This window comes from Rattus norvegicus, chromosome 5 (assembly GCF_021556685.1).
Source record: "Rattus norvegicus strain SHRSP/BbbUtx chromosome 5, alternate assembly SHRSP_T2T, whole genome shotgun sequence".
Lineage (NCBI taxonomy): Eukaryota > Metazoa > Chordata > Mammalia > Rodentia > Muridae > Rattus > Rattus norvegicus.
This window is the reverse complement of record NC_141538.1, coordinates 138,207,042-138,223,423: the sequence shown is the minus strand read 5'-3', so window position 1 is coordinate 138,223,423 and position 16,382 is coordinate 138,207,042. Positions and strand designations below refer to the sequence as shown.

Here is a 16,382-nt window from a genome sequence, read left to right as displayed (position 1 = left end):
AGCATGAGTGCAGCTGAACACTTAACAGGAGCACAGGCTTTTCCACAGTACATAGGAATTTAGACTTGAAAATGACATGAGATAGCCTAGGTGACCACACAGCTTTGGGCTGCTGTTTGGGGAACACTTGGCTGCTAATACTTGGCATTGATTTTTGTACTAGATGCTATGATGTCTAAGCGACGGTGGCTTTACATCTGTCTGTCAAACTGTGACTAGCGATTGATCTATCCTGAGCTCAGTCTGAGAAAATGACTTTTTCTTGGGTCAGGTGAGCGCGTGTGCATGTGTATGATGTGATGTGATTTTAGGTATCTGTGGAGGACAAGGTGCGTGTGTGTGCGTGCGTGTGTGTGTGTGTGTGTGTGTGTGTGTGTGTGTGTGTGTGTGGCCAGAGGTGTCATATTCCCTAGGAATCAGACTTACAAGTGTTTGTACGCCATCTTATATGGCTTCTGGGAACAAACTCAGGTCCTTTAGAAGATCAATACATGCTCTTAACCCTTGAGCCATCTTTCTAGCCTCTTACTTGGTCCATTTAAAATTTATATTTTAAATCTCAATTTTGACAAAATAAATATATATGTATATCATAAAATAAAAAATAAAGGTATACTATATCTATATTTATAATCTAACTATCTGTGTATGTAAGTACTTATCTATAGACATGCACCTGAGAGAGACAGAGGCAGACACATTAATCTTTTGTGATGCTTTGTCCAATCTTACTTTTTGTTCCTTTAAGAAATAAAATCAGACAAGGCTGGAGAGATGGCTCCTGCAGAAGATTTGGGTTCAGTTCCCAGCATCCACATGGCAGTTCACAACTGTCTGGAACTCCTATTTCAGGGCATCTGAAGCCCCCTTCTGCCTCTGCATGGTGTACTGTATGCGTGGGATATAGGCGTACATGCAGGCAAAACACCCAGCCACATAAAATTAAACAAATCCTGTTAGAGGCGAATGCCAGCAGCAAACCACTGAACTGAGAACAGGACCCCCGTTGAAGGAATCAGAGAAAGAACTGGAAGAGCTTGAAGGGGCTCGAGACCCCATATGTACAACACAACAATGCCAAGCAACCAGAGCTTCCAGGGACTAAGCCACTACCTAAAGACTATACATGGACTGACCCTGGACTCTGACCTCATAGGTAGCAATGAATATCCTAGTAAGAGCACCAGTGGAAGGGGAAGCCCTGGGTCCTGCTAAGACTGAACGTGATTGTTGGGGGGAGGGTGGCAATGGGGGGAGGATGGGGAGGGGAACACCCATAAAGAAGGGGAGGGGGAGGGATTAGGGGGATGTTGGCCCGGAAACCGGGAAAGGGAATAACACTCGAAATGTAAATAAGAAATACTCAAGTTAAAAAATAAATAAATAAATAAATAAATAAATAAATAAATAAATAAATAAATAAAAAGTTAAATGTCAGGGGCTGTCTAGAAGCCTCATGCATACACTGATAACTGCAATTTTTCTGGCTTTTTTGTTGTTTTACTTTCTGTTCATTATTGCCCTCTTACATTTAAAAAATAAATAAATTGGTGCTTATGCCCTCTAAAAAAAAAAAAAAAAAAACAAATCCTGTTAAAGAGGATTAGACAATAAGAAATAAAGTTAAACTGGCTTTGAGCAGTTTTCTTTAAGCTATCTTTAAACTGGTCTATTCAATCTTCTGTTAAACTTTTGTTTGGATTCAATTAAATTTAAGAGTGATTTATTCTAGTATGTGCTAAAAATGTATGAAATGTACTGAAATGAAGACAATTTACTCAAGGCTACACCACTAAAGAAACCATGCCCTTAAGAGCCAAGTGACCCTCAGGGACTTTATGAGTTCCTGCCCCCTTCAGTATGAAATGGATAAGCAAGCTGCTCAAATATTCTTTAGTCTTACAATTCCTCCCATCCCATTGGATTATCAACTTTTGAAGTCATGAAATAGTAGTAAATAGAAAGAAACTTCGAAATGTATTGAAATATTGGCAAAATGTACTCAGTTTTGACTGACTTATATTCAACGTATGTATTTTATTTTATTGAGTTTTTGTTTTGTTTGTTTGTTTGTTTTTGAGCCAAGGTCTAATTATGTAGCCCTGGCTGGCCTAGAACTCATTGTGTAGATCAGGCTGGCCTAGAACTCACCAAGATCCACCTGCCTTTCCTTCCAAGTGCCTGGGATTAAAGGTGTGCACCACTGCATCTGGCTATTTCACTTTAAAAAAGGAAATTTTGGGGCTGGAGAGATGGCTCAGCGGTTAAGAGCACTGACTGCTTTTCCAAAGGTCCTGAGTTCAAATCCCAGCAACCACATGGTGGCTTACAACCATCTGTAATGAGATCTGATGCCCTCTTCTGGTGTGTCTGAACAGCTACAGTGTACTTATATATAATAAATAAATAAATCTTTAAAAAAAAAAAAAAGGAAATTTTGGACTTCACCATGCAGTGTGGTTCTCCCTGCCCTTGTGGATCAGCTAACAAGGTCCATTCAGGCAAACGAAGCAGAAACAAGGACAAACGGGGTGGGGGTGGGGAGTGGGGTACACTGGGACCAACCACAGGGAGGCAGGTCAACTTTACTCCCAGTAATTCAAGGCTTATAAGGTTTTGGGGTACTGAGGTTAGGAACATCCAGGGTGGGTCAATGTCATTGTCTGAGGGTCTTAAGGTTCTGAAATCCTCATTAGCATGGGAAAGCATTTCCAGAGTCTCAGGTGCTGGCTGAATGGGCTCTTAGTAGGAGACAGGAAATGGATCCTGTAATCTAACTGAGGCTAAGTGACTTTCCTCAGATAGAGGCTTGGTGGGTGGGGGTTGGACTCCCCAGACAAGAGCAAAGAAGAAGCTCTGTGAATGGAGAGAGCCTCCCATTACACTCTGAGCCCAGAGGCTGTCTGGTCTACGGTGGACTTCCACCTTAATTAGCATGATGTAGTATAGAAAACACAAGTCAATCTTATTTCTAGGTGACTAGAACTAGACAGTGCTCACAAACTTCACTTTACATTACATGTACCCTGTTAGTCTTAACAGTAAATTTCTAGTGTCATCTTGTTCAAAACAGAATGCCTAAAATCCCACTGTAGTGCCTGACACTCAGAAAGGGTCACACAAATGAATGCGCCAGAGACACCAAGCAATGAACTGCTATCACATCACTGTATTTAAAAGTTACTCTGAAGTATGGTGGCTTGAAGCACAGTTCTCAGAGTCTGGAAGTCTGGTCAACTGAGGTGGAGCATCTGGCTCAGGTCACCTCTAGCGCAGGAGGGAGCTGGCCATCATGGAGCCTATCCCCTCCCCTTTATCTGAAGTTTCTGTTCCACAGTCACTTGTGTGTGTGTTAAATGGAAATTTTAAGAAATAAGCCACTCTTAGGTTTTAAACTGCGAGTGTGAGGAACTCTGTCCTGCTCTGCCTCAAGCAGGGTTTGAATCATCCCTGTGTCCAAGAGCGTCTGCACTGTACATACATCCACCAGTACGTATAGTTTGTGCTACCCTGCTAGTTCAGGCATCCGATGGGAGACTTGCAATGTGTCTTCTCTGGACAAGGCGGAGGAGCTAGCACGTTTGAGCTGAGTGGTACGTAATACTTGATGAGCACGTGTCCGTTCCTTCTCGGTTTTGCACAACAGCCCCTGCTGATAGGCTAAAATGCCTTCATTATCTAAATAAAGCAGGCAAGGAGACAAACTTTTCTGCCCCACTGCCAGCCACCGGGCAAAAGCTTCCCAAAGCTCGTGTCCACCCCTTTGCAGTCTGGCTTGGGCTCTCCAAGTCTTCCAAAGGCTGACATTTGCCAAGACCACTAGAGACACTAAAGCTCCATCTCCAGCCGTATTTACCGGTATAACGTAACTCCTCCCCTTCAGGACTGAGGCTGTCTAATGAGAAGATTCACATCAAGGGCACATTGCAGACATGGAACTGAAGTAGGTTCCCTGTCGCCTTATGACCAGAAATCATGTCTTCGTTTTTTCAGGTTGTCTTTAAGGAAGATCAAAGTAGTTTAGTTACACACACAGGAGACAGAATTCAACCCTTTATTTTTATAAACCATTTACTATATTTGGGGTGGGGTTAGGGGTTGTTTATATGGTTAGTTTGGTTTTTTATACTTCAGAGAGAAATTGAGATTTCTCTGTAACCTAATTTTCTGATCAGGAAAAGAAAAAAATCCATCTATGTATCTGTTCCTTTGGCTGAGAATTTATCCGTGCCACCTTTACAGGTGTTGGAGGATACAGACCCTGGGGAACAAGTTGTGAAGTTGAGAATATTATGGACCTGAGCCAGTAGCCACCACCCCAAGAAGGGCCTGCAGAGCTCTAGGGAGCTTCAGGGCCTGCAAGCATACCCGAGAGTCCCTGACATAGCCAAAATTCTATTCTTATTCCCCTTTGAATCCTTTCCTTCCCACAATGGTTTGCATCAGGGATAATTCCCATCATGTTCTGTTCGCATGGAGCTTCCTTCTGCCCTCGTAATGCACCCTAAGTTCAGTTATATGATCTGTTTGATTGATGTCAAACACTGTCCCGAGGAGGGAATACATGGCCATTTTGCATTCCTCTGAATCTTCACACACCCTGTTTCCCCAGACTCAGGCTGTCCTTCTCCTTCTCCACAGATCAAATTCCTGTTCATTTTCCCAGGCTCAGCTCAAATACTGCCTCTTTGATGAACTCCCTTGTCTGTGTGGGGAGGGGGTCAATGGGACCATCTGTGTCATCACAGGAACCTGTGTGTGTGCTTCCCCAAGCCCAATGGGATCCCTCTCCATTCCCCAGCCAGTCCTCAAGCTCATCATGAGCAGAGCCAGGAGCCAAGCTTTGATAATCTTTGGTCTCTAATGCTGACCTACCATTGGTGTGCATGAATGTTTCTAGGGTCAACCAAGTGGCCAGTGAAACCACAGCACAGAGAGGAACATAAGTGAGACTGCAAGGTCCTCAGGAGGGGCTAGTAAGCACGGAGTCAATACCATGGAGGAGCTGCACAGGATGTGAGGTTAGATGCAAAAAAAGAAAGAGGCCACCTGCTTGCAAGGGAAGCCTTCAAAGACCAGAGCACACTTGAGCTGGTTTTGGAGATGTGCACAGGTGTTTTACAGGCTACATGCTATGACAGGGTAGCCAGAGATGGGGATGGGGGGCAAGAGAAGTTGGGGCAAATACAGGTGGTTCTGGCTGCCCATAGTGAAGTGTCAATCAAAGAACTATGCCAAGTGGTGCCACTGGAGAGCTAGACAGGAATATGCCCAGGAAGGGCTCCGGCCAATCACAGAGCAGACATTATTTTCTGCACATGTAAGGTTTCTCATCACGGGGGAAACAAATGCAGGTATGTAGTAGAAAGATAGCTGACACAGATGTGTGGACACTGATGGCCCATGGAGCTTTATGAGGAATGTAGACCCTGCTGCTGAGAAGATATGGGACCTACAGTCTCCTGGCTGCTCAGGGGATGCTTAGGCAGGGAGAAAGGAAATCCATACTGAACCAGGAAAATGCTGGGAAAGGAATTCTCTTGAGGTATCGGAAGACTTCTAGAGTGAGAGATTTTTGAGGTGGTGGTGGGGCTACCATAAGGTTTCCCACCCTAAGGACATCACAGGATGCCCAAGTTATATATAGCCAGAGTCAGGCACCACCAAATTTCTAAGCTCCCTTCCGCTAGAGGAATTGACAAGGTTTGGGAGCAGGAGAAAGCTACCAGTGAGGAGCATGTTTAGCTTTTATAGTACTTGGGAAAGAACGAGAGAGAGAGAGAGAGAGAGAGAGAGAGAGAGAGAGAGAGAGAGAGAGAGAGAAAGAGAGAGAGAGAGAGGAGGCAGCAGGGCTCGGGGTTCCCAGCACTTGCTTCCCACCAAGCTGTCTCTCAGAACACAGGCAGCCCAGCTTAAGGAGGTCGTAGATCTTAGCCTCTGGGCTGAGCTCACTTTAGTAGCTCCCCAGAACCTGTATGTGGTTTCAGACATCTAGCTAAATGTCCAGCCTTGCTCTTGGAATGACATATTAGGCCATGTCCTAACTTTAACTCTGGTCCTCACAGAGGGTCCCTGGGCTTCTGGGAGCCAGTGAGTCTCTTATGGTCAGAAGGATGGAGTCTGACATTTTTTTCCTCATTAAAAACTTAATTTTAGGGGTTGAAAATTTAGCTCAGTGGTAGAGCGCTTGCCTAGGAAGCGCAAGGCCCTGGGTTCGGTCCCCAGCTCCGAAAAAAAGAACCAAAAAAAAAAAAAAAAAAAAAACTTAATTTTACTCAAGTTTTTTTTCCCAACATAATATTTTTATTACTTATTTGGGAATTTTATACAATGTGTCCCGATCACACTCTCTTCCCAGGTCCACTCTCCCACCCTTGTGACACCCCACCACCACCACCACCAAGAAACAAAACCCACTAAGTTCAATTTGTGCTGCCCATACACTCAAGTGGAGCATGGACAAACTCCCAGTAGCCAGCCCCTCAAAGAAAGCAGAGTTCTTTCCTAGCTGCACCCTCGCTAGAAACTATCAACGGTGAAGAGCTACACTTTAGTGTCTTTACCACAGTTTTAGGGTACCTCTTTCATAGCTTCCTGTCTGAACTATTTCTTTTGGGGAGATATGGTGTCAATAGAAGCCTTCAATGTCTCTGATTCACAGCTACGAGTTTGCCATTTTGACTGCTACCCAACAAGAAACAACTTCTTCCCCTGCTTTGTCAGAAGGCCTCGGGTGAGCATTCCAAGGCCCTCCCTTCTGGCTCACTCCCTCTGACTCGGTTCCAAGATGAAAAAGTCTTTCCAGTGTCTGTCTTCAACCTGTGCCCCAGTACCTGGCCCCATCTCCCCCATTGTGCTTCCCACAGGGAAGAGAAAAGTTTTTCACCCAGTGGCCTGAAATGCCAGGATACAAAGGGCCGAGACCTGAGAGCCCACTGGGTGGTTTAAGATCCTCACAGACTTCCTGCATTATAAGATAGAGATTAAGATATACCACATCCAAGGTTCCATCCTAAATGAAGTCTAAATGTGATCACTTTCTGGGTGACTCTGCAAGTGTTTGAAGAACTGTAGCTCATTGTGGTACTAATAACCATTTGTATATTAGTAATGCTTGCTTTGCATGGTCCCTACTTTTGAGCCCATAACCTTGACTATTTAGTTTACAATATGTCTGTAGATCAAGACTCCAGGACTCTAGACAATTTGCCTACCATCCTAACGGGTTGAAAACGCCCTAAGGACATCTCCTGGCAAGGAGGAAGGGCAATTCCGTGGCCTCTTGTGCAGTCATACCTCCCAGAGTACTTCATGCTTTTTTCCTGAAGGAGGAGCAACTGAGTCAGCCCTGACCTTGATTCTTGTCTGAGCATAGCATCAATGTCCCCAGTATCCACATCCCTGTCCCAGCTGCGTCTCAACCCATCTTAAAACCAAGAAGAAAGAGTAGCCTGGGTATCCCTAGGGACTGAGATACCTCAGCGCCACAGCGTCTCTCCAGAGATGGCTGCTGGAACTGTCCTGTTTGGATCCCTGGAGTCAAGTGCCACTCAGGAGTAGCCTCGAGAGTCTGAAGCGGCATTGCCCACTTTTCTGCAAGACAATATTCTCAGGACGGGTGTGTTCCTGATTCTGGAGAGTTAGCAGCTGTTTCATCTCTAGCTGCGCTGGCTGAGAGCCCCAGGTAGGAGCCCAGGACATGCAGTTTCTGTTGGTCAGCTGACTCTCCCACCCTGTGTGTGTGGGACTCTGTCCTTTTCCTATCTGTGAGTGTATGTGGTCACCTGTCATTGCCTCCTCTTCTGTCTGTTGCCCTCTCTGTCCCTGGGCATGTGTCCAGCATTACCAGCATTCACTCTGTGTCCATTGTTCTCTGCCACCTGCTTCTGATGCTGTGCCTGTATGTCCCATCTCTCCCTCCTGCCCACCGAGGCTCTCTGCCTGGATCTTGAGTCTATTCTTTTCTGCCTCTCTTTCTCTTTTAACGTCTCCCTTGGGCTCTCGCTGTTGCTAGCTTTGCTGTAGGACAGTCCTCTCCTTCCTAACTCCCAGCCATCTCTCTTCTTCCGGCATCCTCTCTGACAAGGTTTCCTCCTTGTGAGTCTCCTCCTAGAGCCTGGTCCTCTGCATCCTCCTCCATGACTCCATCTCTGCCCAGCTCTCCTATGCCCGTAGTCCCTGCCTGTCTGCTCCTGTATTCTTCTGCCTACCCCCACTCTTTCCTCCTCTTTCTCCTCTTTCTACATTCCAAGGCATCTCTTTTCCTAGTCTCTGCTTTGATTTCCATTTATAAATATCCATCTGCAACTTTCAGCTCATTGTCTCTGAGTCTCTCTCCTCCACACTGTGTGGTCTCACTGCTCTCATACCCTGCCTGTGCAATACCTTGACATTCTTTCCTCCTTCTCCACCCTTTTTCCTCTCTCCTTTGGTTTGTGTGCCTCCTTTGGTCCAAACAACAGTCTCTTCTAAAGTTCCAGTGTCATCGTGCCTCCTTTAGCCCTTGTCTCTCTTTTTTAAAAATGCCTGTTTTTCTTTTTTGAAGTGTGTGTGTGTGTGTGTGTGTGTGTGTGTGTGTGTGTGTGTGTGTGTGCAGTGTGCGCCTGCATCATCTGTGCTGAGTACCCATAGAAGCCAGAAGAGTGTGTCAGATCCCCTGGAGCTGGAATTATAGGCAGAAGGTGTGGGACACCTGAAATGGGTGCTGGGAACTGAACTTGGGTCCTCTGGAAGAGTAGCAAGATCTCTTTACCCCTCATGAAACTCCTTAACTCTGGACTGTCCAGCCTCTGCCCCTCTTTGGAAATAGAAAAGAATGAGCCTTCTCCCTCCTTCTGAGGGCTCAGCCCTCTCTCCCCACTTCTATGCACTGTACTTTCCTCACTCAGAGCCCCGCCACAGCACACAGCCTCTGGCTCTGTGTGTCTTCCTCTGCCTGGTTTATCTGTCTTCCTTTAGTACCTTGTCAGTTTTTCCTATCTTCTCTCTGCTTTTCCAACCTCTGGATTATTCTTACCCTTAAAGGTCTGTGCTGATATGGAAGGTGTGTGTGTGTGTGTGTGTGTGTGTGTGTGTGTGTGTGTGTGTGTGTGTGACAGAGACAGAGACAGAGACAGACAGACAGACGAGGGAGGGCTGGTAACAGAGAAAGGGAGAGAAAACAGACATTATGGAAGTCAGCATTCTCTCTGTAGATAAGAGTTAATAGCTGACTGAGAATGAGAGCTAGAAATGGCAGTCCACAGCCTTAAATGTCTCATCCCAGCCTATTCTGCAAGCGAGGAGCTAGAGACAAAAACAGGGATTCACAGTCAGCACACAAACAATATTCTGATTTCCATTCATCCTGACAAGGGACCAAGACCTAGGCACTAGTTGGCTCTGGCCTAGAGAGTCACCGTCCACCAAGACTTTGCAGCCACACAATTCACCTCTCTGTCTTTTTACTGTCAGATGATTATCAACAAACCTAGATGTGACAGAGTCAAAATCTGAGGCTCAGAGAGGCCAATCAACTGGCCCTAAGATTCAGAGCAAACCAGCCAAAGAAAGCTAGCATAGAAGCCAATCCAAGTCAGAAGAGGGCAAGTGCATCATGGGGGTGGCAGGCAGGAAGGAACTGTCCCAGCCCTGTCACTTGCATCTTTCCTTTCTGGGCTTGAGGACATTCTTCTTGATGCTCCTCCTACTTGCTGGTTCTATACAGCCAATTACTCCTCCTCTCTGAGCTTCGGTAAAAATGAAGAACTTGCATTAGTGGCTGTCAAATCAAGCTTTAATGGGTGTAAATGACAATAGGTAGTAGACGGACGTGGGGCCATGCTTGTCTGGGGGAGAGCAGGTGTGATGGCTTCATAGCTCATAAGTTTGCCCTAGACAAAAATGTTCCAGATTTACAATGAATTAACAATGTATAATGTTGAAATTAAAGACTTTAATTAAACCTCACAGCAAATCCCGCCCCCACCCCACCAGTAGGTATTCCCAGTTGTGTTGTCAGGATGGAGCTAGTCTAGAAATGAGAGTCACCTCCGTCCCACACCTCTGTGCCTGTTTCAGCTTTTAGTGACTTCTTAAAGAGCACTGGGCCATTCCACATGAGGCACGAGCTTGGTCTCCTGTGACTCTTGCCTCGACTGCCCAGCTCCAACCTGAGGTATAAACAGAGAATGTTAGATGTTCATAAAGGTCTGTGGAGGGTCACCAGAGAACCAGAGGAACCCAGCCAGCCCCAGTCTTCTCCAAGCTGACTGACCCTAGTCCTCTGATCATCCCCTCTCTTACCCACCTTTTCCTTGGCACGAATTTTCTGAAGATAAGCATATCTTCATCCCAGCAGAGGCAGGCAGATCTCTGAGTTCAAAGCCAGCCTGGTCTACAGAGTGAATCCCAGGACAGCCAGGGCTCAACAGAGACTCTGTTTCCCAAAAAAGGTAAACAAAATAAAAATCTCTGAAGATCATTTAAAAATGATCACAGCAGCACATAATTCACACCACTAGAACAGGGGCCATAAATCCAGATGCTATAGGGGCAAAGCAGGCAATGTAAATACATGAACACAGTCTGTTTTTAAAAAGGAGTCAAGAGTAAGAAGTTCCTACTCTATTCAGGAGGAGAGCAAGAGCCAGGGCCACTCCCTTGTCATTAGGCCACTTCTGAGTACAGAAACTAGGGCTGACCAGGCTCAAGTCTAATTTGTGATCCTAAAGTTCCAGTTCTGTGTGCATCAGCTCAACTGTTTTAAAATGTTAGCAGCTAATTTAAAAGCCAAAGAAAAAGAAAAGAGAGGGCAATGCAGACCACGTATGTCTGTAGCTTCTATTTGGCCTGCAGGCTCCCATTAAACAGCCTTTGCTGTGAAATCTCAGCACAAGTCACGACACTTCCTGGTTTAAATTTTTAAAGTAAAGTCCAGATGGTTTCTGGAGGGACTGCAAAATGTCTCTGTGATGGTTCACAAAACAGAAAGTTGGAAAAGGATCTAGGAAACCAGGGTGTCTCATGATGCCAGTTAAAACTGGGTGTGGAGGGGTTAAGGGGACGGCTCGGCTGGTTACATGATTGCCATGCAGGTATGATGACCTCGAGCTTCACGACTTACATTAAAACACCAGGTGTTGGTCAGGGGTTAAGAGCACTTGTAGCGTTTGCAGAGGACACATGGGATGGTTCATAACTCCCTGTGACGTTAGCTCCAAGAAATATGCTGCCTTCTTCTGGCTTCTGTGTGCACTTCCACGTCTCCACACACACACACACACACACACACACACACACACACACACACACACACACACACACCTTTTAAATCCTAACAGCAATTTTTAAAAACAAAACAGAACACCTTGAACTCAAATCACAGAAAGTCCCAATCCCGATCCTACTCTTTATCCCTAGCAACTTCCGTAGTTCCCAGATAAAACAGAAAGTGGGGAGAGGAGGGGGGGGGGGACACAGGGCTGTGTTGGGAGGAGAAGTGGATAGAGCCTAGGTACAGAGCAGAATGGAAAGCACATTCTGGGTTACCTTGGACTGCCCCTGCCATTTGTACCAGTAAAGCCCTGACCAAATCTCAGTATCAAATGAGAACTGCTCCCCAGGACCCCCACTGGCCAATCCAGAGCCTCCTGAGGCTCTCAGTGTAAACGGACAATGAGTACACAAACGCCCTGCACACCCCTGATACACTCTGAGAATCACATCTCTGAAACCTCTTCAAACAGGAGAGATCACCATGCAGAAACTCAACCGGACCGCCGTGACAGAATTCATCTTACTGGGCTTCGCCCCCGACCCCAGGACCAATCCTCTGCTCTTCGCTTTCTTCTTGGTCTTTTACCTGCTGATCCTCCTGAGCAACAGCCTCCTCCTCACGCTCATCTACCAGGACTCGCGACTTCACACACCCATGTACTTTTTCATTGGCGTCCTCTCCATGTTGGACGTGTGCTATACCACCACCACCGTGCCCCAGATGCTGGTGCACATCCTCAGCAGGAAGAGAGCCATCTCTTTTACAAGATGCGTGGCCCAGATGTACATCTTCCTCCTCTTCGGGGTCACTGAGTCCTGGCTTTTCTCCATCATGTCTGTGGACAGGTACGTTGCTATCTGCCACCCGCTAAGGTACAAGGTCATCATGAGTCGTGGGATGTGTCTCCTAATGGTGGGTATCTGTGCCGCCTACGGTGTGGTAGGTGGCCTGTGCTACACCTTCTTTGCTATGCGACTGCCCTATTGTGGTCCTAATGAAATTGATCATTACTTCTGCGAGGTCCCTGCTGTTCTGAAGTTGGCCTGTGCAGACACATCCCTCAATGACTTGGTGGACTTCATCACAGGCTTCAACGTCATTGTGGTCCCTCTCTCCCTCGTTGCCATTGTCTACGCCAACATCTTCAGCACCATCATGAAGATCCGCTCAACCCAGGGGAGGATCAAGGCCTTCTCCACCTGCACCTCCCACATCACTGTGGTCACCATGTTCGCCATCCCATGCATCATCATGTATATGAGTCCTGGCTCTGGCTCCTTATCAAACAGCGGCAAGAAAATGGCTCTCTTCTATAACATTGCCACAGCCTTCCTTAACCCTGTCATCTACAGTCTAAGGAACAAGGATGTGAAAAACGCTTTCCTTAAATTGGTGGGAAGGAGCGGGGCTTCAAAGTGAAGCTTTAAAGCTAAATACTTGGGGATCTGTAAGTCGGACTCACAGTCAGTCTTCCCAGGGCCTCTTCCGTGAGATGTGCAAGATCCAGAATCTGTAGACACAAGCATTTTAGACTTCCCAGGTTAGGAAAAAGAGGGAGCTCAAACGTTGAGTGACACCGTCTGAGGCAGTTGCAAAGGAAGGGTTCAGAGGTCCAGAACCTGGAATTTACTGCCAGACAGTTTGAATGTGAACTGTCCCTCATAGGCTATGTATTTAGACACTTTGTTGCCGCTTGTCAAATATTTGGTCACAGTAATAAGAAAAGTGATTAATAATGTTTTACCAGTTATTAAGTACGTGAGTTTTCCAAGTCACTTAACTACTGTGAGTTTTCTCTTCCTCACAGGAAAGGTGCGATGATTACATGAGATCATATATAAAAATACCTACTACAGAACCTGACATATTTTAGTTTCTTTTAGCAAGTGTTGTTTTTTAAATGCTTCTTTTTTTAAAGATTTATGCATTTACTTACTTACTTACTTATTTCATGTATGTGAGTACACTGTCACTGTCTTCAGACACACCAGAAGAGAGTATCAGATCCCATTAAAGATGGTTGTGAGCCACCATGTGGTTGCTGGGAATTGAAATCAGGACCTCTGGAAGAGCAGTCAGTGCTCTTAACCACTGAGCCATCTCTCCAGTCCTAAATACTTCTTTTTTTTTTTTTTATTAACTTGAGTATTTCTTATATACATTTCGAGTGTTATTCCCTTTCCCAGTTTCCAGGCAAACATCCCCCTCCCCCCTCCCCTTCCTTATGGGTGTTCCCCTCCCCCCATTGCCGCCCTCCCCCCAACAGTCTAGTTCACTGGGGGTTCAGTCTTAGCAGGACCAAGGGCTTCCCCTTCCACTGGTGCTCTTACTAGGATATGCATTGCTACCTATGAGGTCAGAGTCCAGGGTCAGTCCATGTATAGTCTTTAGGTAGTGGCTTAGTCCCTGGAAGCTCTGGTTACTTGGCATTGTTAAACACTTCTTTTTTAAATACTTATTTTATTCATGTTGGGATGTTTTGCCTGCATATATGTCTGTGTATCACATGAATACAGTGCCCATGGAGACCAGGAGACGATATCAGATCACCCCTGAAACTGGAGTTACAGATGTTTGAGAGGCACCATGTAGGTGCTGGGAATTAAACCCAAGCCCTTTACAAGAGCAGCCAGGGCTCTTAACCACTGAGCCACCTCCCCAGCCCCTTAGAAATAATGTTTATATTCACTATTGAACAATGTCCCGTCATGCATCAGTGAGAAGGATACTCTTGGGCTCTGAAAGTGGCTGGAAAGAATTAAAGAAAAAGAGGGCGAAATTCCTGAGCAGAAACTCTGAGACTTGAACTCTAGTCCTAGAGCCCACTTGGTGCAAGAAAGAACTGACCCCTACAAGTTGTCTTCTGACCCCTACGTGTGTGTGTGTGTGTGTGTGTGTGTGTGTGTGTAAAATGAGTGGAATAAAATAAAATTTTTAAAAAAATGAACACTTCAGAAAATTTGTATCAGATATTTATTGATTGATATTTTGAGTACAGGCTCATTCTTTTTTTAAATTTTGTTTTTATTTAACTTTATGTATATGAGTGTTTCTCCAGCTTGAATGCCTGTGCACCACTTGTGTGCCTAGTACCTTTAGAGGGCATTGCATCCCCTGGAAGTGAAGTTACAGATAACTGTGAACCACCATGTGAGCACTAGGAACCAATCCCAGGTCCTCTCCAAGAGGAGCTAGTGCTATTAACAGATGAGCACTACCCTGGTCCAGCCCCAGGTCTCACGCTTTAAAATACAACAGAACACGGGCTTTCTTTCGGAGTGCCATTGTGAATATAAATTGCTCTTTTGTAAGATGATCAACCATCGTGTATCAGGAACATTAACCTGTGTCCATGACCTTCAGCCCCGTTATTCCATTCTTAGGACACCTCAGAAAGTGGGTATCAGAAGAACAGGAAACGCAACAGCAGTCTTTCCACAATGGGAATCAGAACAGGGAAAGCTTGGAAAGAGTTGAAAAGACCTCCGTAATATGTAGCCACAGCAACAGTCTGTGGTGCAGGCTCATAACTATCTTCCGTGGCCGTCAACTCTCACTTGGTTGTTATTCTGTAACGAAAACACACGCTGCTCAGCAAACGAAAAGCAAGAAACAGCTAATAAACAGGTCGGGATTACACCATCAACAGCTACTAATACATTTCAAGTCTGAAATTATGCAGTAAGACTTATTACAGCTGAAGAGGGCCACTGAGTCAGCCCTTCTCCACCAGCATGTCTCTCTTTCCTGTAAACATTAATTAGCATCAAGATGCTAATGATGCAGGAGATGGAGAGATATATAAAACTCTCATGACACAGGGTTTGTTTGTTTTTTTAACCTAAAGCTGCTCTAAATCTGAGAATTAATTTGAAAGATTTAAATGGAAGCGCTAGACACAGAAGTCAAGATGCTAGAACTGGCTAATTTAGTCCATTGCCTTATTAGCAAAAGAATACAACAGAGGAAATAATGAATGACCTCCAAGTTCCATCAACAGGAATCACCCACTGAAACAATAGACAGAGAGAAGACTAGGGAAAAGGGCATGGCTGTTAGGGTCCAGGTGTAAAAAAGACCCCACAGGATAATGTGTTTGAACATTTGGTCCCCAACTGGTGGTGCTATTTGAGGGAATAAATAGTAGAACATTTAGGAAGTGGGGTCTATTTGGAGGGAATGAGTTAGTGAAGGGCGGGTCTTGATGAGTGTAGCCTGGCCAGGCTCCAGTCTGCAGAGCATGGTCCCTGGTGTCAGAGATGTGAACAAGCCACCTCCCACTGCTGCAGCCACCGCCTTGATTCAAATCAGCCACACCCTCCCAACACAATGGATGGTGCTCTGTGAGCCTAAACAAACCCTTCTTCCCTAGGTTGCTTCTTCTCAGTAATCAGGTCACAGATGTAAGAAAAGTAACTAAAGCAATGACATTCAAGAGACGTGAGATAATATCAAAATGGTCTTACAAGTATGTAATTAGAGCCGGGGTGGGGGTGTGTGGGAGAAACAGGATGTGTCAGGCACGGTGGCACACACCTCTGATCCCAGCACCAAGAATGTAGAGGTAAGATCAAGGGCTCAAATACAGCCACCAAACTAGATAAGATGGATGAAGCAAAGAAGTGCAGGCTGACAGGAACCAGATGTAGATCTCTCCTGAGAGACACAGCCAGAATACAGCAAATACATAGGTGAATGCCATCATTAAACCACTGAACTGAGAACGGGACCACCGTTGAAGAAATCTTTTTTTTTTTCTTTTTTTTTCGAGGCTGGGGACCGAAACCAGGGCCTTGCGCTTGCTAGGCAAGTGCTCTACCACTGAGCTAAATCCCCAACGCCAGGGTATGAAGAAATCTTAAAAAGGACTGAAAGAGCTTGAAGGGGCTTGAGACCCCATATGAACAACAATGCCAACCAACCAGAGCTTCCAGGGACTAAGCCACTATCCAAAGACTATACATGGACTGACCCTGGGCTCCAACCTCATAGGTAGCAATGAATATCCTAGTAAGAGCACCAGTGGAAGGGGAAGCCCTTGGTCCTGCTAAGACTGAACCCCCAGTGAACGTGATTGTTGGGGGGAGGGTGGTAATGGGGGGAGGATGGGGAGGGGAACAACCAT

At 45.7% G+C, this 16,382-nt stretch overlaps 1 protein-coding gene across 1 annotated transcript; it reads left to right on the top strand.

Annotated features, from left to right (window-relative positions):
- The first annotated feature begins 11,737 nt into the window (after positions 1-11,737).
- Positions 11,738-12,676, top strand: Or13p9 (olfactory receptor family 13 subfamily P member 9). The gene is given in 1 exon segment (NM_001000515.1): positions 11,738-12,676. A coding segment is annotated over 1 exon segment (939 nt).
- Positions 12,677-16,382: the final 3,706 nt, after the last annotated feature.